Source organism: Achroia grisella, unplaced genomic scaffold (genome assembly GCF_030625045.1).
Source record: "Achroia grisella isolate CSIRO2021 unplaced genomic scaffold, CSIRO_AGI_Agris_v1 utg478, whole genome shotgun sequence".
Classification (NCBI taxonomy): domain Eukaryota; kingdom Metazoa; phylum Arthropoda; class Insecta; order Lepidoptera; family Pyralidae; genus Achroia; species Achroia grisella.
Genome location: NW_026712882.1, coordinates 581,290 through 602,668, shown reverse-complemented (window position 1 = coordinate 602,668; position 21,379 = coordinate 581,290). Strand labels below are relative to the sequence as shown.

Below are 21,379 nucleotides of genomic sequence, written 5' to 3'. Positions count from 1 at the left end.
TTCGGTGATACAGGGTGATACTTGCAAACTTGCAAATTGTCTGTCGTTTTATTAAGAAACTCTGTTTGTGGCTGTCAAAGTTTATTTATAACTAAACGTAGCGTAGGTGTGCAGATATACGAGTCTGATTGTACCTGGCACTTTTCACAGATTCTAAGGTAAGGCTAAGTTCTGATCAATACAGAGTTAATCGTAAAGGATACATGAAGGTACCAAGCCATTTATGACATTAGTGAAAGTGTAGTATCAAAGTAGTAAATTAAATTTTATTTTTAAACCTTTCAAATATATATGTATAGGTAGTGATTGAATATATTCATTATATATATATATATATATATATAAATAAGGAACAAAATTATTTTCAATTTGAAATTTATATCAATATGCTTCTTGATATTAGAGCTTGAGCTTTTTGTACAGTCAACCTGTATCAGTAATGGTGTGATAAGTAGGGCTCTTTTACGGGCACGTGACACATTGACACCATTTATCATTACACGTTCATATACTTCAATATATAAAATCCAAAAACAACCGTGTAGTAAATATACTAAAAGTTGATGACTATGAAACACCTGAACAGATAAATCATAAATTGGAGTTAAGTTTCAAACAAAAAAAAACCGTATCATAATCGGTACATTCGTTATAGAGCTACGAGGACACAGACAAACACGTCAAACGTATAACGCTGCAACGGGGGTAAAATAGGTGATTTTCAATTTGCCTGTATTTTTATTTAAAGTAACTATATATACCTATGTATTGATACTCAACACAGTCGCATAATTACAAATCTGTAAATTTTAATTCATATTTTTACATAGGTCTTATTATCGTATTTAAAAAAAAAGTAATTTCTCACGATGTAAGTTGGTAGGTTTTATTTTCCAAATATATTTTGTACGACGTAACGTACCTCCAGCCTGATTTAATATTTCTTGCTACTAAATCAAAATTATTGATTACATCGCCATGTATTTTGAAAACATTGCAGTAAACTGAAAAATCATAACTATCAATAAGTATGTCCATCAGCCGTGGGAACGTTTGGTTTTATTTCCATATGTCATTGTGCCGTTTGTAGCGCCATACAATGGATTGTAGAGTTTGTGTAACTCTGTTCTCAATTTTACTCGTAAATGGACAATATTATGGGACACCATGTTTGTATTTTGCACAGAAATGTAAGTATACATGTTCTATAATCCTATTTATATGATCCTAGTATTTATATTACACATATATATGTTCCATTATCAGCAATACAGTATACATATATTAATATATTTTAACATGGAACATTACACATGAGGTTATCTAGTTCTAAGCAGAGCTTGTGTTATGAGTACTAAACAACTGATATAATTACTTAAATAGATTTTTATATAAAAAATATCCAGACCCATACGAGCATTCATACTCATAACTATAAATGTTTGCACCGTGCGAAGAATTGAACCTGCGACGTTCTGAACTATGATGTGCTAAACAGCTTGACCACTGAGAGCGAAAAGTATACAATACGTCAAATACATACATATTTAATCTGATATTTCAAGATACGAATTGTTTCGCAATTTGAGTATATTTATAATATATATTTTTTTTTGCTGAAGTAAAATTCTTTAGTAATAATAATACAGAAGTATAAAAAAATAAAATGAAAATGAAAAGCAGTACAATGAAATATTAACCATAGGAAAATTAATCGTACTGAAATAGTGTACCATAAATAAAAAACAAACTAATAAGCTCTCTTTATCTGCGCATCAGTATCCGCAGTTAAGTTTGGAGTAATTAAACCACAAAATTGAATATAATTAGCCCGAAAATATTCTCACTATAAAGATACCAATCTTATCTAATTACTTACTTTAATGGTTCCTCAGAAAAAGGTATTTTTGTTTTGTCTACAGTAAAAATATAGCTATTATAACTCAAATCCCTTATAGTCCTCTACCCCTAATATGTTCCCTCGGTCACTTAAAGTAGATTTCCCAAGATACAAAGTAGCCTAAGTACACTCATAATTTATTGGAAAGAGTAGGTACATCTATCAGGCACGGAATAAATGTAACAGTCTCAAATAAATTTCAGAAAAAACTAATGAATAAAACCTCGTAATATTAAAACAAATTGGCATACATACAAAGTTTTGTGACCTCTTTTTAATTCTATTATTTATGCAATTAATTGTTATAATACTTTTTATGTAATTATCTTGGATTTTTACAAATTGATATTGTGTAATTAAAAAATAGTCTGTAGTTTTAAATTTCATTTTCACTGTAAAAGTTAAACGTAGCAGATTTTTTAAAAATCCTGCTTTCTAGTAGCCTGTTATTATATTAGCCCTTCTCAAAACAAATAACATAGTTGTCACATTTTTCATACCACGTACACACACATATTCATTCTGTTGTTCAATGTTCCTATATTTTTTCCAGGCATTTCCCACTGTCCTCGTAACATGCATCCGTATCATACACGATGCGACAAAGATACATTATCTCAGCGCACGTGTGATCAACCTGAGATTTATAGTCTTGGTGGGTACTAAAATTTGATTATTAAACTAGCTATTACCTGCTACGTCCACGTCCACGTGGTATAAAATTTCTAAAATTAAGTAAAGTGAAAGTCCCGTCAAAATCGTCGCACCCGTTTCTGAGATTAGCATGAACTATCAAACAAACAGACAGACAATCAATTCTTTTTTTATGTTAATACCATATATATACGTCGTGTGCATTAGTGAAAATCTGTTATTTAGAAATTACAAGCAGACACTTCTATTTTATTTATTTGTATAGATGATTTTCAGTCCATTTTTATAAATTACAGGTTATACATGCGGCTGGTCACGTTGTGACTGCAACGGCGACTTACTGTTGGACGAGATGACGTCTGCATGTGTCGACTACAAGATGTGTCAACAATCCTACAAACGCAAACTCCGAGGCAAGACTCGAATTAAGGCGTACAGAAAATCGAAGAAATTAAAACTCACGGAGAATAAAGAATTTTTTGAACAAGTTTGAACAATCGATTTAGTTTTATAGATACATTCTTATAATAATATATAAGGAAATAATTATATTTATCTGCCGTTTTATTTGCTTTAATGCAAGAATTAACTCTGCCCCGAACTTGTACAGACACGCAGTAAAAAGACTAACGTAAAGCAATGAAAATAATTGTTATTGTTAGAAGAACAAATTTAATCCCTTAAGTAATACATTTAATCCCTTTGGGAATATTTTCATACTTACTATTGCCACAGTAAACATTGTAATATTACATCCCAGATTTTGACTCATAACTGTAAATTATGAGTCAAAAATTTAACATTAAACTCCAAGACTGTTTAACACACAAATCGAGAAAAATTTCAAAAATCATTGTTTTCTATTTCATTGTGGTATGTTTTGCCTGCAAAGCAGCCATTTTCTTTGAATATTTAGTGCAGTTCTCACATACAACTTATGTTACTTTAACTCTACGGTACTTACCGTATTTATTTAAGCTTAGTTACTCACCACAATTGTGGTGAGTAACAAGCTTAAATAAATAAAGGTATTTCAATTACGTAATATTTTTAGAAGCCAATATATTACTAGGTCCATTAATAAAGTAGGAAATTTAAATGTCTTGGTATTTTTTTACAACTTACTGCCACATTGGGTATTAGGTACAGTTAATAGTGGTAGGGAAGAACATATTGCAGCAAGTCAATAAGGGCTCAAGAACTTATATATGTAGTTTCTAATTAGAAAGAAATTTAAAATGAAATTATATTATCTATGACCTATTCCAATAACAGTTGTGAAGTAGAATTGTATATTGTATTGTATTTACAACTACCAAATTGATCACAGATGGATAACGTCTCGGGAGAGTTCATAAGGTAGTTTAATTACCAAGACACATACTCGTACTTCTTTCTAAGGCCCCATTTATCTAAGCAATTAAAGAGGATTAGTATCTTTATTGTGAGAATGTTTCGGAGCGAATTTTTTTCCAAGTTAAATTAATTTTCTTTACCTACCAAGATGTCGAAGAAATATAGTATACGCATTTGTGTATACAAAAAAATAAAACAGGAAATAAACCATATTGTTACCGACATAGTAACAACCATAACACAACACAGTTGGACTCAGTAAACAAGTGCAATCATTACACTAAAAAGGCGCCCGCAGATTAGACAATGCAACATGTGGTGTTTTTCCTATGTTTTGTGAAAGTTATTGAATCTATGTATTATGCAAAAATAGGGCAACCCGGCTGCTTGTTGTTCAATGGAAGTTGTAAGTACTTATCAAACTATTTAAAACCAACAATCACCGGATCTGTTACCTATTAATTTAAAATATTTTATCTGTCAAAGTATTTACTGAAAAATGCAGTCTGTTAACAACAAATAGATTAAATCGGAAAATATATTATCTATGCACCCAATCGGCGACCGCGGCCAGCGGCGGCCACTTCTTGTCCGGCCGGCATCGATACTTACCGGCTTAATTAATAATCTCACTCAACTAATTTAATGTACAACGGTCTATCTTTCATAACAGTTTTCATATTATACATATTAATCACAGTCCAATATTTTTATTAGCTATCCAATACTAAACAATATATTTTGGAAAGTGACGATCTATTCAGAAGAAACATGACCTCTTAGTTTTTTCTTAGGCATCCTAATTTGAGGAACAAGCAATTGGTTTTATTAACTGGCGCATTGCCAAATGACCTAATAAATCAATTTACAGGCGTAGAGGAATGCCCAGAAAACATGCATCGTTTGAACAGCGAATGTCGTCCGACACCGTCGCAGCGGACTTGCGACGAGCCTGTCGCAATATCAATGGGCACTATTTGCGATTGGTCGCGATGCGATTGCGATTTCCCCTTCGTGCTACACCCTCCGTCGGGTTATTGCTTCGCTTACGAAGATTGTCCCTGATACGTTTTCTGATTGAATTTTCTGGTTATCGGGAAAATATTAGAGTATGGATGAATTTATTACATAAATGTGAAATAAATATGATTGCAATATGATTCAGTTTTATCATTACCGTTAGATAACAAAACCATATTTTAATTATTGATATAATAATTTCTTTTACCTTACTATTTAATAGAAAGTAGAGGTGTGTCTATTATTTCGATCTACAATAAATCAAGTACTTACCAATTGATACGAGACTAATAGGTATTGCTGGGTTCACTTATTTATCATCATGACAAAAGTAGTCAGAACATTAAATTAATACAAAAAATTTGTAAACAAACCAGATTTGTTTAAAAAAAAACATGCATTAGTTTTCTTCTAAGTTGGGGCCATAATCTACAGGTCTTGTAGGCTCTTATTCTACATCCTAGAACCAGGCTGTGTATCCTATAGCCTGGTTATTAAATATAGATAGGATAATAATCCATATTAACTATATTTTTTAATTAAAAATAGTTATCTTGTTTTCATTGTATAAGTATACACGTTTCAAGATAATGAATACCAAGATTATTCGCATTTATTAAGTAAATAAAGATAAATTTTGTTAGGTAGACAAACATATAGCCCAAGAGCCCACGACTGCCAGACATACGTCATTTTAATAAACGTGAAAGTTCTTGTATGTGTGTCCCCAACACAGGTAAGAACGATCCCCAAATATGAAACCTGGATCGTGGTTCCTTTGGCAGGTACCAGGTAACAAAGGTGTAAAAAAAATCATACCAAATTCGTTATTTTAAGAAACTCCATATTTTCATATATTGTTCGTAGCACTATTATAACTTGCGCTGCTCATTGCCAGACACGTAGTGTGGTTCCAACCCCCCGCCGGACCCCCCTAAACTATACTATTTTAGAAATAAACTTACGTCATTTTAATAAAGCTGAAATTTATATATATTATTGAGAGTTCTCTCAAACTGAGTTTCCTAAATTGCCAGACAGTTTTCTTGGTTCCTTATCATACCAGACTCATTGAAACCGTATATTGGGTAACAACGGTGTATACAATTTCATATCAAAATCGTTATTTTAAGATGCTCCATTTTTTCACATATTCCTCGTAACAGTATTATAACTTGCTCTGCTCATTGCCAGACCCTTAGTGTGGTTCCATCCCCCCGCCGGACCCCCCTAAACTATACTATTTTGTAAATAAACTTACGTCATTTTAATAAAGCTGAAATTTATATATATTATTGAGAGTTCTCTCAAACTGAGTTTCCTAAATTGCCAGACAGTTTTCTTGGTTCCTTATAATACCAGACTCATTGAAACCGTATATTGGGTAACAACGGTGTATACAATTTCATATCAAATTCGTTATTTTAAGATGCTCCATTTTTTCACATATTGCTCGTAACAGTATTATAACTTGCCCTGCTCATTGCCAGACCCTTAGTGTGGTTCCAACCCCCGCCGGACCCCCTAAACTATACTATTTTGTAAATAAACTTACGTCATTTTAATAAAGCTGAAATTTATATATATTATTGAGAGTTCTCTCAAACTGAGTTTCCTAAATTGCCAGACAGTTTTCTTGGTTCCTTATTCCACCAGAATCATTGAAACCGTATATTGGATAACAACGGTGTATACAATTTCATGTCAAATTCATTATTTTAAGATGCTCCATTTTTTCACATATTGTTCGTAGCATTATTATAACTTGCGCTGCTCATTGCCAGACACGTAGTGTGGTTCCAACCCCCCGCCGGACCCCCCTAAACTATACTATTTTATAAATAAACTTACGTAATTTTAATAAAGCTGAACCTTATATATATTATTGAGAGAACTATTAAACTGAGTTTCCTAAATTGCCAGACAGTTTTCTTGGTTCCTTATCCTACCAAACTCATTGAAACCATATATTGGGTAACAACGGTGTATACAATTTCATATCAAATTCGTTATTTGAAGATGCTCCATTTTTTCACATATTGCTCGTAACAGTATTATAACTTGCTCTGCTCGTTGCCAGACCCTTAGTGTGGTTCCAACCCCCCGCCGGACCCCCCCAAACTATACTATTTTATAAATAAACTTACGTCATTTTAATAAAGCTGAAATTTATATATATTATTGAGAGTTCTCTCAAACTGAGTTTCCTAAATTGCCAGACAGTTTTCTTGGTTCCTTATCATACCAGACTCATTGAAACCGTATATTGGGTAACAACGGTGTATACAATTTCATATCAAATTCGTTATTTTAAGATGCTCCATTTTTTCACATATTGCTCGTAACAGTATTATAACTTGCTCTGCTCATTGCCAGACCCTTAGTGTGGTTCCAACCCCCCGCCGGACCCCCCTAAACTATACTATTTTATAAATAAACTTACGTAATTTTAATAAAGCTGAACCTTATATATATTATTGAGAGAACTATTAAACTGAGTTTCCTAAATTGCCAGACAGTTTTCTTGGTTCCTTATCCTACCAAACTCATTGAAACCGTATATTGGGTAACAACGGTGTATACAATTTCATATCAAATTCGTTATTTTAAGATGCTCCATTTTTTCACATATTGCTCGTAACAGTATTATAACTTGCTCTGCTCGTTGCCAGACCCTTAGTGTGGTTCCAACCCCCCGCCGGACACCCCCAAACTATACTATTTTATAAATAAATTTACGTTATTTTAATAAAGCTGAACTTTATATATGTTATTGAGAGAACTATTAAACTGAGTTTCCTAAATTGCCAGACAGTTTTCTTGGTTCGACAACGATCAGAGCAAGTTATAATACTGTTACGAGCAATATGTGAAAAAATGGAGCATCTTAAAATAACGAATTCGGTATGAAATTGTATACACCGTTGTTACCCAATATACGGTTTCAATGAGTCTGGTAGGATAAGGAACCAAGAAAACTGTCTGGCAATTTAGGAAACTCAGTTTAATAGTTCTCTCAATAATATATATAAGGTTCAGCTTTATTAAAATGACGTAAGTTTATTTATAAAATAGTATAGTTTAGGGGGTTCGGCGGGGGTTGGAACCACACTAAGGGTCTGGCAACGAGCAGAGCAAGTTATAATACTGTTACGAGCAATATGTGAAAAAATGGAGCATCTTAAAATAACGAATTTGATATGAAATTGTATACACCGTTGTTACCCAATATACGGTTTCAATGAGTCTGGTAGGATAAAAAACCAAGAAAACTGTCTGGCAATTTAGGAAACTCAGTTTGAGAGAACTCTCAATAATATATATAAATTTCAGCTTTATTAAAATGACGTAAGTTTATTTATAAAATATAGTTTAGGGGGGTCCGGCGGGGGGTTGGAACCACACTATGGGTCTGCCAATGAGCAGAGCAAGTTATAATACTGTTACGAGCAATATGTGAAAAAATGGAGCATCTTAAAATAACGAATTTGATATGAAATTGTATACACCGTTGTTACCCAATATACGGTTTCAATGAGTTTGGTAGGATAAGGAATCAAGAAAACTGTCTGGCAATTTAGGAAACTCAGTTTAATAGTTCTCTCAATAATATGTATAAAGTTCAGCTTTATTAAAATGACGTAAGTTTATTTATAAAATAGTATAGTTTAGGGGGGTCCGGCGGGGGGTTGGAACCACACTAAGGGTCTGGCAATGAGCAGAGCAAGTTATAATACTGTTACGAGCAATATGTGAAAAAATGGAGCATCTTAAAATAACGAATTTGATATGAAATTGTATACACCGTTGTTACCCAATATACGGTTTCAATGAGTCTGGTATGATAAGGAACCAAGAAAACTGTCTGGCAATTTAGGAAACTCAGTTTGAGAGAAGTCTCAATAATATATATAAATTTCAGCTTTATTAAAATGACGTAAGTTTATTTCTAAAATAGTATAGTTTAGGGGGGTCCGGCGGGGGTTGGAACCACACTACGTGTCTGGCAATGAGCAGCGCAAGTTATAATAATGCTACGAACAATATGTGAAAAAATGGAGCATCTTAAAATAATGAATTTGACATGAAATTGTATACACCGTTGTTATCCAATATACGGTTTCAATGATTCTGGTGGAATAAAGAACCAAGAAAACTGTCTGGCAATTTAGGAAACTCAGTTTGAGAGAACTCTCAATAATATATATAAATTTCAGCTTTATTAAAATGACGTAAGTTTATTTACAAAATAGTATAGTTTAGGGGGGTCCGGCGGGGGGTTGGAACCACACTAAGGGTCTGGCAATGAGCAGAGCAAGTTATAATACTGTTACGAGGAATATGTGAAAAAATGGAGCATCTTAAAATAACGATTTTGATATGAAATTGTATACACCGTTGTTACCCAATATACGGTTTCAATGAGTCTGGTATGATAAGGAACCAAGAAAACTGTCTGGCAATTTAGGAAACTCAGTTTGAGAGAACTCTCAATAATATATATAAATTTCAGCTTTATTAAAATGACGTAAGTTTATTTCTAAAATAGTATAGTTTAGGGGGGTCCGGCGGGGGGTTGGAACCACACTACGTGTCTGGCAATGAGCAGCGCAAGTTATAATAGTGCTACGAACAATATATGAAAATATGGAGTTTCTTAAAATAACGAATTTGGTATGATTTTTTTTACACCTTTGTTACCTGGTACCTGCCAAAGGAACCACGATCCAGGTTTCATATTTGGGGATCGTTCTTACCTGTGTTGGGGACACACATACAAGAACTTTCACGTTTATTAAAATGACGTATGTCTGGCAGTCGTGGGCTCTTGCTCTAATAGGTAGGTACCTACCAGTTATTTCAGTGACGTTGGTATGAGTAACAGTATTATGACTTGGACAGAGATAGGTATATATATTTTATTTTAATAGGTACTAGCCTACCCGCGGTTTCACTCGCGTGAATTTTATAGCCTATATGTTATTCTCTGTAAAGTTTCATCAAAATCCATTCCGTAGTTTTTGCGCGAAAGGGTAATAAACATCCATACTCACAAACTTTCACGTTTATAATATTATTAAGATTAAAAAGGTACATAGTCTCTGGTTCAGACATGTAAAAAATGACAAAGAAAAGTATATATGTACACACGGCCTGAAATAAAACGGCTCTATCAGGGCTGTATATAGGGGAGCGCCTATCCTACATCGCCTATGCCTCGTGTGCAGGCAAGGCTTTTATAGATAAGAATGACTAAGCAGGTATCAATGCGACAGCGAAAGAACACATATACCACGAGATATTGTTAGTATTCTTCGTATCAGAATATTAGATAACACGTTTGCTTACCTATTTAGTAGAGATGCTCAGTTTATCATCTAATGAGGGAGAAAACCGTCAAATCCCCAGAGCCTGCGAGCGCTAATTATTAAGTTCAGTTCTTTTTGACAATGTTTTCTAATATGAACTGAACTTAAACAGTGTATAGGTACATACAATATAACGCTTACTGTAAAAGAAAACAAGGACATGAAAACAACAATGTTAATTCTGATTTACCGTACTGTTTTCATTTTCTTGCTTTTTTGACCACAAGCGCACCACTCTTGTGTTCTTGTTTTGTTTTACTTACACTGGCATTTTACTGGTTTATAGCAAAACGTACGGTTCGATATATTTTTGCTCTGGCTGAAGACACTCAAATCGGGATGGAGGTCAAACATGTAGGAGACATGTGATGAATGTTTATGAAATAACAGAAGCATGCTATTATATTCTCTACCAATCTTTCCATTAAGCGTAAGTGATCTATTTAGTTATGCAATTTTTCTTTTTATTTCAGATACACCGGACACTGCCCTATGTTAAAATTTCGTTTCGGTAAATGCTACGGAGACAACACAAGACAGATTCTACGGGAAATACGGTCTAAAGGGTTATTCAAGTAAGTTTACAGTTCAGTTTTTTTATGGATAATAATTTAATATTACACACGCCTGCGCTAACGGTAGACATAAGTTCGCGAGGTACCATTGGACGAATATAAGGTGATCATGAGGTCACGTTACTTGTCCTATGGTGACTAACCAGTTAAGTCTAGATAGTTAATATAAATACGCCAAAATGCTGTGCCCGTTGCCACGGTCGTTTCTTCAGTATTTTTTTTTATATTGGCGAAAATGGAATTGTTAGTAATGACCACGTTTCAATTAATAATAACGTGTCAAGTTGGCCTCCACGCCCTGGAAACCATCGTGATTAATTCCAAGCGATCGCCACAATGTGCTAACCCGATCTATATCAATCAGGTGCACCATTTCATATTCATCGGGTTTTTTTTACAGTAAGCCGTTAGAATACCGACCGCGCGACAACTACGAGTTGGAGAATATGCCACGACACCGAAACCCTCAGGAAGACGTGTACGACGGACTGCACAACCAGCAGACGGCGTATATGACCGGCTATACGGGATACGTACCCGGTATGAACTTCAGGTTAGTTATGTTAATAATAATAATCCTAGGACAATTTGCACAGTACCAACTAGTCCAAGCTTAACAGAACTTGTGTTATAGGTTCTGGACACACAAATATCTACTCTTTTTTTTTTTGTAAATACTCAAGTATATTTATTTAGATTAGTTATTTAGATAGATCTCAAGGATAGTTATTTAGATAGACTATTACTAGAATATCTATCTACATTTTATCATAAAACAAAATATGGAAGGCGACAAAATATGAGACAGTTTTTTGTTGGCTGTGGTTTATCGGCATGACACTTTGAAATTTATAATAGTAAATTAGGTATTTCACGATGATAGACCACGTTAGGTATGAAAAAAACATTAATTCAAAGCTGGTATCGCATATTATTAAAGTCGCGTGAAATAAAATTGTATATTCGAAAATGTTTGCCTCTGTTTATTATCTTTTCTAGACAAAACATCTGAACGGGTATCATAAAAATTTGACATGATAATAAATCACATATTTGACTCCAAAAAGGCAAAAGACGTCGCGGGGAACATCTAGTATTTTATAAGTATAAAGAATTTTATATAATTTCAGATATGGTAAATCCTACGGCCGTTCGGCCGACGACTGCATGGCTGACTTCACGGAAAGACAGAGAGAACTCAGACGCAAAACTGATTTGAATAAAACCTACGCCAGATCTAGGAGTGCGCCAAAAATGGAAACCATTCACTCCAGAGACGAGATCAGACGTGACCTTAATAGATTCAGAGAGATTAATAAGTACAAAGGTTTGAACCAATTTTTCTGCAGATTTTTCAACTGTAGCTAGCCGAACTGGACAGCAGAAACAATTATAAAATACGTGTATAAATGGTATTACTAGAGGCGTTAGCTCTGTTAGTCGTTAGTCTGGTAAGTTCGTTCTGTCAGGAAATTATCTTATAGAAGGAGCTGTACCCTACTATGCCCGACCCGTATTGAGAGAGACAGCATCTCAAAATGGTTCAAAAAGTGCGCGCGTGTACCTAAGTCATACTAAAATCAGTAGGGCGATATGTTACTCTATATTTGGGAAGTTGGAAACCGGGGCATAGTGCTGTCGATCGACCCCGTGATATCCAGCAATGAAAACTAGGAGGCTCAGCTTAGCTCGGCACCTAGACAATTCACACAGCGTGTTATGAGTACTAGAGGAATGATATATATAAATACTGAAATATATTTTTTTGCAAATACATACATAATATATATAGGAAACACCCAGAGACAGACACATGAATACAAATGTTTGAACCATGCGAGGAATCGAACTCGCGACCATCGGGGTAGTAAGGCGGTGTGGTAAACAGCTAAAACTTGGAGGCCGTCATTATTCCTTTCATTCTTAAGATTATTTATATCACCTATATTATGAAATCGGTGAAATTTCTGTAGAATGTAGAAAAGAAATCTCGTGGATAGTCATGCTCTTTTCCTGTAATATACATTGCAAAGAACATAGAACTATATATGTACATTTACTAAACTACTTATAAATGTTCTTTTTCAAATTACAGATAACACAATATCTCCAGAATTTCCGCCAATCGCAGGATATACCGGCCATATTCCTCGCATTAAAGGAACCGAAGCGTCCCTTAGTCAACGGTATCATTGCGCAGCCAAACGTGGTCTGGAACTTATTAAAATGGAGAAAGAAAAAAGAAAAGAATTGCAAAATGCCAACGCTAATATTAGATCGATCTTAAAAGATCGTGATAAGAGATACTCTTATTGGGATTGGGGATAGCATACAGGCAGAAGAATGTTCTTTACCAAATGTAGATGAGCATTCTTCTATAAAAAGCTCTACAAAGGATAGACCAACAAAAAGTTTAGATGAATATTAAATGATTAACATAAAACAAAAAAACACATTAGGACATCTTCAGGCCTCAGGATCATCAAAGCCTCAGGATATTTAATTCCCTATTTTTATTGTATATTGTTATAGCACATATCATAAGAAAGCTCCTCACTATGTTTATTTACAATTTGTAGACTGTCTATACTTCTATGTTGGTCTGGCTAAGATGTAGATAAATATAATGTAATTTGATGATAGTAAATGAAGCAATCTCACTAGGTTTTCATAAAACTCTGTGAAAAGTGCTTAGTCCAAGAAATTAAGTGTTCTAATTTAGAAAATATACGGAATTGTTAATATTGTAAGAACTACAGATAAATACTTTTTGTTTATTTTTTTACATTGCTTCAGATTAAATATAATAAATATTTAATCATTGTATTGTCCCCACAGATAATATACAAAATAAAAGTAAATCCTCCGTAAACCTCAACCTGTAAAAAAATGACAGACTACTAGGTCTTCCAAGTGTTACTACCGTTATAAATAGGTTTTACACATGTCAACAACCGAAAGTTTACAAAGGAAGCTGCTTGACGGCAGGTTGTTGGGTCAGATTATGCAGTGAAATTACAGGACAACGATCTTAGTCCTCTAGAATGACAACGCATGTCACATGCTAACGTAATATTTGTGAAGCTGTTCCTGTATTTTTTCTGAACCCGACAAACCAAATACTGTATTGCAGGAGCCTTACGTTATTTACTTGAGATTTGAACAATTTCAAAATCTAGTTTCTTTTGAACTTTATGTCTAACACAGCGAGGTATATATTCAATTGCATTTTTGAATATTTTTTCTACGCTATACAGACAATATTATCTCTAGCCGAGTAAACGTTATTTGTGAATGCTACTTGTGAACATAGTAGCTTCACACCATGCCGAATGGCTGTCTTTACACGAACGCTCTTTTTCGCCAGAATCGGCTTTCTCCCAGGAAAGCCTGTGCATATAAATGTAACACAAAGAGAACGAGGCTTTCCCGCGCTAAATCGCATGCCGCTCCTGACCGTACATAAATGAACGTGTCGCGTAAAAACAGCTTTTATCAACTGAGCATTCAAAGAGTATTTAAACTATACTTCAAATTTGTCAATGCAATTAGTGTATAGAGAATTTATTATAATAGGTTTAGAGAGAGAAGACGTACAAATATCGCTTGCACAGATCGAATCAATATGTTCCGACGATAAACTTTATGTGATTTGATTGATAAACACTGGAGAACACTTAAGCAATCACAAATAAGAAATTTCATTGCTTCCTTATAACTCGGATAAAATATTTGTACAACCACAGACTACCAAATATAAATAAGAGCAGACATAATATACCGAAATCAAAGAGATTTCCATATATTATATCTAACTGCACTTATATTATAAAGTTAGTATATGGAAGATACTATGTACACTAACTCTTCTATGGTTTCTTTATGGTATTTATATAGAAATTAATTAAAGTCAACGATTGGTTGTTTAATGTTGTATAAGATATACATATTGTGTGAATGAGGCACCAACATATTATTTAGAATGGAGTATCAACAATATAATATTAGTATTAGGTGTAGATAAATAAATAAAATTACTTGAAATAAGCAATAAAATATATAATAAAATACTGTTTTATTAAATAAATTAATTCGTTGTTTTATTTTGATATATTTAACACATAACACTGTTCCATACTTATTTTACATTTGTGTACAATTGTACAGATTATATATAAAAACGGGATATGGTATATTTAAAGTGATAATATTGTTTATACCTTGATGTAGTTGTTGTTGCATGCATTGTGCTCAGGGACTGGACTAAATATATCTATTGTGGATAGATAACAATCATTACAAGCAGACCAATATCCTATTATATAATGTGTACAATTTAAAACATAAATATTTATCTTAATTAAAGCTAGATATTATAAACATACAAAAATAACTGTCATGTTTTTTATTCTATTATTTGTTTCGGTATGATTTTACTCAATACCCTAATATAATAAAAATATTTCTATTACAAAGGTATCAAACTGGCCTAATTCTGCAGAACATTAATAATTTCTAAAATTAATGAGTTAAATTACTAATTATACTTTATAAGTATATTTCATAACTAAGTATATTAAATTAAGGCACAATATAAAATCTCATCACAATAGACACAGTCTAAAATTAAACTTTGTTATAAAATTGTTATTATACTTACCTAATAAAAAACTAATAATATTACTTCTATTATACTTTATAAGTATATTAAATAACTAAATATTTTAAAATGAGGCACAGCATAAATTCTCATCAATAGTCTAATTATAAACTTTGTAATAAAACTGTTTTTAAAATCCAGTCTTTTAAGAAAAAGTTAGTATTCATAATTATTATTGTCATAACTTTCTATTACAGTTCAAAAGCATAATAATATTTAATTTTTTTCCTGCTCAAATAAATTCAACTATCTTACCAGATTTCTGATCAACACCGTCTATTATTACTGGTTTCTCATCATCATCACTACACGGGTCTACAGAAACACTTGTTCTAACATTTGCATTATTCTGAATATTATTAACATTAGATTTATTGCCAACCAAGTTGGATGTTTTATCACTGGCAAGTTCAAGCATCAGTGTCTCAAGTTTCTGTGCCTTTCTTGTTTCGTTGTGTGTAATTAAGGCACATAAATGTTCTGTGAGCAGTTCCTTTTTCTCTCTTACCTTTTGTAAGTTAATTTTTGCTTGCAAGAATTCTTTTTCTATTTTAAAATACTGTTTCCTGAAAATTTTATATAAAATATTAGGTCACAATCATTTATGTAATTTCCCAAACACATACATGACATTGAATATGTATGTATGTATTACACTTACGAAAATTAGTTCTCACACTTAAAGTAGTTGTAAAATAGTGAACTAGCTTGAATTTGGATATAACTCTACTCTAATTTGGAACCAGATACTATAAAAATATCTTCGAGTATGTAGGTAATGATGTCCCATAGTACACTCTGTAGTAATTTTATATATAAATAGAAATTTAATATTAATTGAATTATCAACTTACTCTGCTTCTGAATAACTTAAACAAGCCTGATCAATTTTTTTCCTTAGCACACTGACATCTTGAGAGAATTGCCCATCCAATATTTGTAGTTCCTTTTTAATCTTTTCTAACCTTACAACTTCTTCTTCTGTTTGTTTTGTCCTGAAACATGACAAAAATAAAAAATATATACTAACAAACATTCAATAATAATTAACTACGACACTACAAATTCAAAGTATACCATATTGGTTTGGTAATAAGATGAAAAAATTTACTATACTTAGAAAACTCAACCATACTTTAAATGAAAAACTGATATTTATGGATAAACAATATTAACTAAAGTACTAGTAAATTTAAGCAATTCTGATAACAATATATCATCCCATTCAATTGATAACATTGATAATAATTGACAGATAAAAATACGTCAGTTACATCTTAAGAACAACCAGGATATGTATCTTAGATTTATAGAAAATTTATAAACACTTAGCTACAGTGTTTGAAAAATAGAATAATTTCCAGTTCCACATTAGTGAAGTATTTATTCTTACTGTTACATTGACTGCATAAATTGGATATGGTGTTTAATGAAGATAAAAATAATCTATATCTTTCTAAATATAAATAACTATGTGTATAATGAATGTCATGGTTGAGGCATGAAAGCTACAACAAACTAAATACCTTTAATAATTAGTACTGATTCCTAATAACAAAACAATAGTTTAATTGGCTATTACCCTCACATAGGTAAGGGTAATAGCCAATTAATGAAACATTGTAAAATGAAACAGTGTGCAAACATTTTTAGAAAATAATTGTAAATTTAGAAGGACTATATTTCATTCATATTAAATTAAATTAAATTTACATCCATGAATATTACTATATAAATTGGTTTGATTTTTTTTGTGTGAATATTATCTACTATTAAAATATATATTAAGTATTTCTAACAATTGCAAATATCACTGTACAAGTTCCATTTAGTTTAGACAGTTATATCTCACCTATCAGCCAGGGCTTTCGCTAACATTTCTTTTCTCTTCTTATTTTGTTCTTCCATTATCTTCTGTTTCAGTTGCAACTCCTGCAACTTTGCTCTATGGGCGGCCAATACATTTTCTGTGTCACCTATACCTCTAACTATATCTGGGCCTAAATCTGTACTTTCTTTTCTAAATGCTTGTACTCCCTGATGGTCAATATTTTCTATATTTATTGCAGTTTCCTTTTCCTCTTCTTCTTCATTATTATTATCAGCAGTATTGTCATTAATGTCAGCATTTTCTGTATCATTAGCAGCACTAACTATTTCATTAGTATTATAATTTATTTCATTATCATCACTAAGTTTCACATCTTCATAACTAATATCATCTGTAGGTGATGGACTCTTCAAGCTAAGTTTACATTTCTCAAAAACTATGCTATCAATTGCATCATCAGAAGTTTGTGTCTGTAGAATTGGTAGTTTGTACTGATTTATTGGTCTTCTAGATTTTGCTCCAATCCTATCTATTTTTTTAATTGCTGTCTCGCTTAATGAGGGAACTGTAACATCAATACTAATGGTTATTATTTAATTATTTTGGAACTGAATAAAATCTAATTTAAAATAAACCAGATAATAATATATGGGTGCAGAGACGAGGTTCAAACACAAATTATGATAAAGTCTACTGTAAAATGTGCCCTAAGCATCACTATAGGCAGTCTGAAATTCAGAAATAAAAAGAAGATAAAATATATAATATATATAGAATATTGTACAAAATCAATCAAGTTTTAAATAAATAAATAAATAATATTGATACAAATTGTAATTATTTACCCGTGTTCGTTTCAGTACTACTGGACTTAATTCGTTCTAAATCTTCTTCACTAAAACCTGCAAACTTTGAAGACATTTTTCAGTTTTTCTTACATAAAACAACTTCACATATACTGTGTAAACAGAAACGAGACTAAATTGTTATTATTATTTGTGACATTAATTACAATTATAAATCAATAAATATAATTTCATAAATGTAAAAATTTGTAAAGAAAAAATAAAGTAAACAATTCGGTTAATTCATTACAACAATTTATTACGTGTCGTAAAAGCACAGATTTACTTATTTGCCAGAAATCCAACTACTGTCAATGTGACGGCTTACCAAGACCAATATTTTTTAGATGTTTTCGACTACATGAATCCTCTCGGCCACTCACAAAGCCAATTTTTTACTATTAAAAACATGTATGTGATTTTATTTATTATGTTGTGTCATAATAAAAATATACCATATAATAAATATAACCCTTTTATCCAAAAGGGTTATATTTATTATTTTACGATTTACTTTTAATATATACAATTTTATATCAAAAGATCTACTCATTGCTGTAACAACTCTGTGCTCAATATCTATCTGTTCCCGTATTAGTGTTCTGTGACAATTGACAATCTGTAATCTGCACTATATTAAAAAAAAATCTAACCGCTTTTCGGTAAAGCCTCTATTTTGCAAATATTTATAATTAATTATTGTAGTTAACTAGAAATAACAGTACGTAATAACAATTTAATTATATTATAATTATTGCAATCAAATTTTAATTTATATAACTTTGAATTTATTGTATTTTAGGAAAAAGCTCAAAAATGGCGGCGGCTATGCCAATTAACCCCAAACCTTTCCTTAATAGTTTAACCGGAAAGTCTGTGCTCGTGAAATTAAAATGGGGACATGAGTACAAGGGACTCCTAGTATCAGCCGACGGTTACATGAATCTACAGCTAGCTAACACTGAAGAACTCGTCGATGGATCTTGTACAGGTTAGTTAACAACCCCAAATTTATTAGTTGATTACTATTAATAATATATTTAAAGAATAATAACAACAACCTTTGTCAATCCCTACACCGCCATCTAGTGTCAAGCTATGCAGAGCTTGTGTTATGGGTACTAAAGAAATATTATTAATCTGTGTAGCAAATACATCCATAGTTAACATGGAAAACACCCAGAGCCACATGAATACCTGTGCCCAACAAAAATAAAGTGGTGTGCTTTGCTATACCACTGGGACTGTCAATATAAGATGTATAATTATGTACATATGTATCTTATATTAGAAAATTAAGAATGTGATTATGGTGATTTCCTGAGAGGACACCACAGATATTGGTCTTGCTGTGTGTGGAAATTTTTCAAGACACTCACTACTGAGGGAAGTGTGTGTGAATTTTTTACATACTAGAAGCTACTTACTTATAGAGCCAGAACTATTAGTTGTTCAGGCGTTCAGCTATAAATAGCCTGTTGAGAAAACAGAATATTTCATAGAATAAGTTACCGATGTCCATGAAGTAAAACAATAGAAATGGCCTTGGGTGCAAAATCCAACACCTAAAACTTTATTTTCAATTTGTTTTATAGGTAATTTGGGTGAAGTACTCATCAGATGTAACAATGTACTATATGTACGAGGAGCTGAAGAGGAGGACGAAGAAGGAGAAATGAAGGAATAATCTGTAGTTAATAGTTAGTATAAGAAATATTATGTAAGACTTTTTCCATTCTTCACACAATTTGTACTATGGTAATGGTGAACTGTGTTCTACAAGTTATGTGATCTAGGTTAAGTATAAGAATTTTACTGTACCACACTGTTTTATTTCTCTCTTCAGATTTGTTTCCACTAATATATAAACACCAACAGTTTTGTCCTGTAATCTCAAATCAAGAAGAGGAAGGATTACCTGAAATTATTTGCAATAATTTCCCAAATTGGCAACTTGCTACACCTTGTGAATCAAGAACATGTTTGTTTTGCATCTCAGTTATCAAAGTTGATTACATTCATATGAATACTCTTAATCTAATTCTCTCAGTACTTGGGATCTGGTCATTTGTAAACAATAGTGAGGATGGGGTTCCTATCAAACTGAAACAAATAGCTAAGTGACAATGGTCATACATTTGTATATAAATAATTTAAAAATATCTAAAAAAAATTTTAATTGGTAAAATTGTAAACACTGGTGTGAATGTTATCAGTTTTATATATTTTCATTAACAGATATTTACAGAATTCACAACATTTATACAGTCACAATACGACCTACAATTTCACTATACAATCATAATATACACAAACTTATCTGTGTATGTTCTTTGCCTGTAACTATAATAATTCGAGTTCAAAATATAAAAATTGTTCCAATAAAATAAAATTAGACTTATTAGCTAATAAATAAAAAAAGCTAAAAAATTTAAACCATGTAACATTTTACTTAAAAGTGACAAAAATATACCTACGATTGTATACATAGCACAGGTATATGACACGATATAATTCGCATCATATTCCTGATGCCACCAAAAATTTACTTAAATATATATAATAAATAGCTTAAAATATTGAAAATACTAAAAATATCAATAAGATTAATAGTGAGAATATTTCACTTAATGACTGATACAGTATTTAAGTAACATCTTATTTTCACTAAATCAGAACTGAAAATGTTATGCTGTAATGACTTCAATCAATCATTATGAAATTATAACATTTGAGATAAAAAAAACTTGTGCTATTTTTTATCCTAGTATTTACCAGTTACTTAGTGGAAGTTGAAGGTAAAACTTAAGAAATAATAATAAAATATTTTTAAATAAACTTAACATAATAATTACATTTAAATTTCTTATTCTAAAACCCATATGAAATGCAGATTCAATCATCAAAAATGACCAAGAATTGCCTGTGTTATTTAAATATATAGTCAACTACCAGACCCGGCTACGCGGTGCTGTGTCTAAGGTTCTTGAATAAAATAATATTGCGACTATAAATTGAGATGTAAGCTATTCTATCTTTCAAGTTGGATCAAATTAAACAGAATGTGCAAATCAAATTTGCAATCGGTTCAGTAGTTAAGGAGTCCATCGCGGACAAACAACGGAACACCGAATTCTATTACACTAATTAATGTTTATATTATTGGAGT

General features: G+C 32.0%; 4 protein-coding genes across 4 annotated transcripts in view; 3 read left to right on the top strand and 1 right to left on the bottom strand.

Moving 5' to 3' along the window:
* LOC131845634 (protein FAM166B-like) overlaps nt 1-13,370 on the top strand; it is a 31,594-nt gene extending 18,224 nt beyond the window's left edge. Inside the window, exons 2-5 of the mRNA XM_059194720.1 lie at nt 10,773-10,874; nt 11,275-11,427; nt 12,005-12,201; nt 12,970-13,370. Of these exons, the coding sequence (XP_059050703.1) occupies nt 10,773-10,874; nt 11,275-11,427; nt 12,005-12,201; nt 12,970-13,202 (685 nt within the window). The 3' untranslated portion in view covers nt 13,203-13,370. The remainder of the gene's footprint in view (nt 1-10,772; nt 10,875-11,274; nt 11,428-12,004; nt 12,202-12,969) is intronic.
* LOC131845635 (uncharacterized) lies at nt 4,210-5,021 on the top strand. Its single transcript, XM_059194721.1, has 2 exons — nt 4,210-4,316; nt 4,782-5,021. Exons 1-2 carry the CDS (start codon nt 4,217-4,219, stop codon nt 4,973-4,975), a joined length of 294 nt encoding a protein of 97 aa, XP_059050704.1. The 5' UTR covers nt 4,210-4,216; the 3' UTR covers nt 4,976-5,021.
* A 2,213-nt stretch (nt 13,371-15,583) lies between the features above and the next one.
* Nucleotides 15,584-18,345, bottom strand: LOC131845665 (RAB6-interacting golgin). The gene is made up of 4 exons (XM_059194755.1): nt 18,211-18,345; nt 17,387-17,930; nt 16,389-16,529; nt 15,584-16,100 (listed from the first exon to the last, which is right to left on the bottom strand). Exons 1-4 carry the CDS (start codon nt 18,284-18,286, stop codon nt 15,767-15,769), a joined length of 1,095 nt encoding a protein of 364 aa, XP_059050738.1. The 5' UTR covers nt 18,287-18,345; the 3' UTR covers nt 15,584-15,766.
* A 476-nt stretch (nt 18,346-18,821) lies between these two features.
* LOC131845666 (small nuclear ribonucleoprotein F) lies at nt 18,822-20,030 on the top strand. The gene is made up of 3 exons (XM_059194756.1): nt 18,822-18,931; nt 19,013-19,201; nt 19,806-20,030. Exons 2-3 carry the CDS (start codon nt 19,027-19,029, stop codon nt 19,895-19,897), a joined length of 267 nt encoding a protein of 88 aa, XP_059050739.1. The 5' UTR covers nt 18,822-18,931; nt 19,013-19,026; the 3' UTR covers nt 19,898-20,030.
* The last annotated feature ends 1,349 nt before the right edge of the window (nt 20,031-21,379 follow it).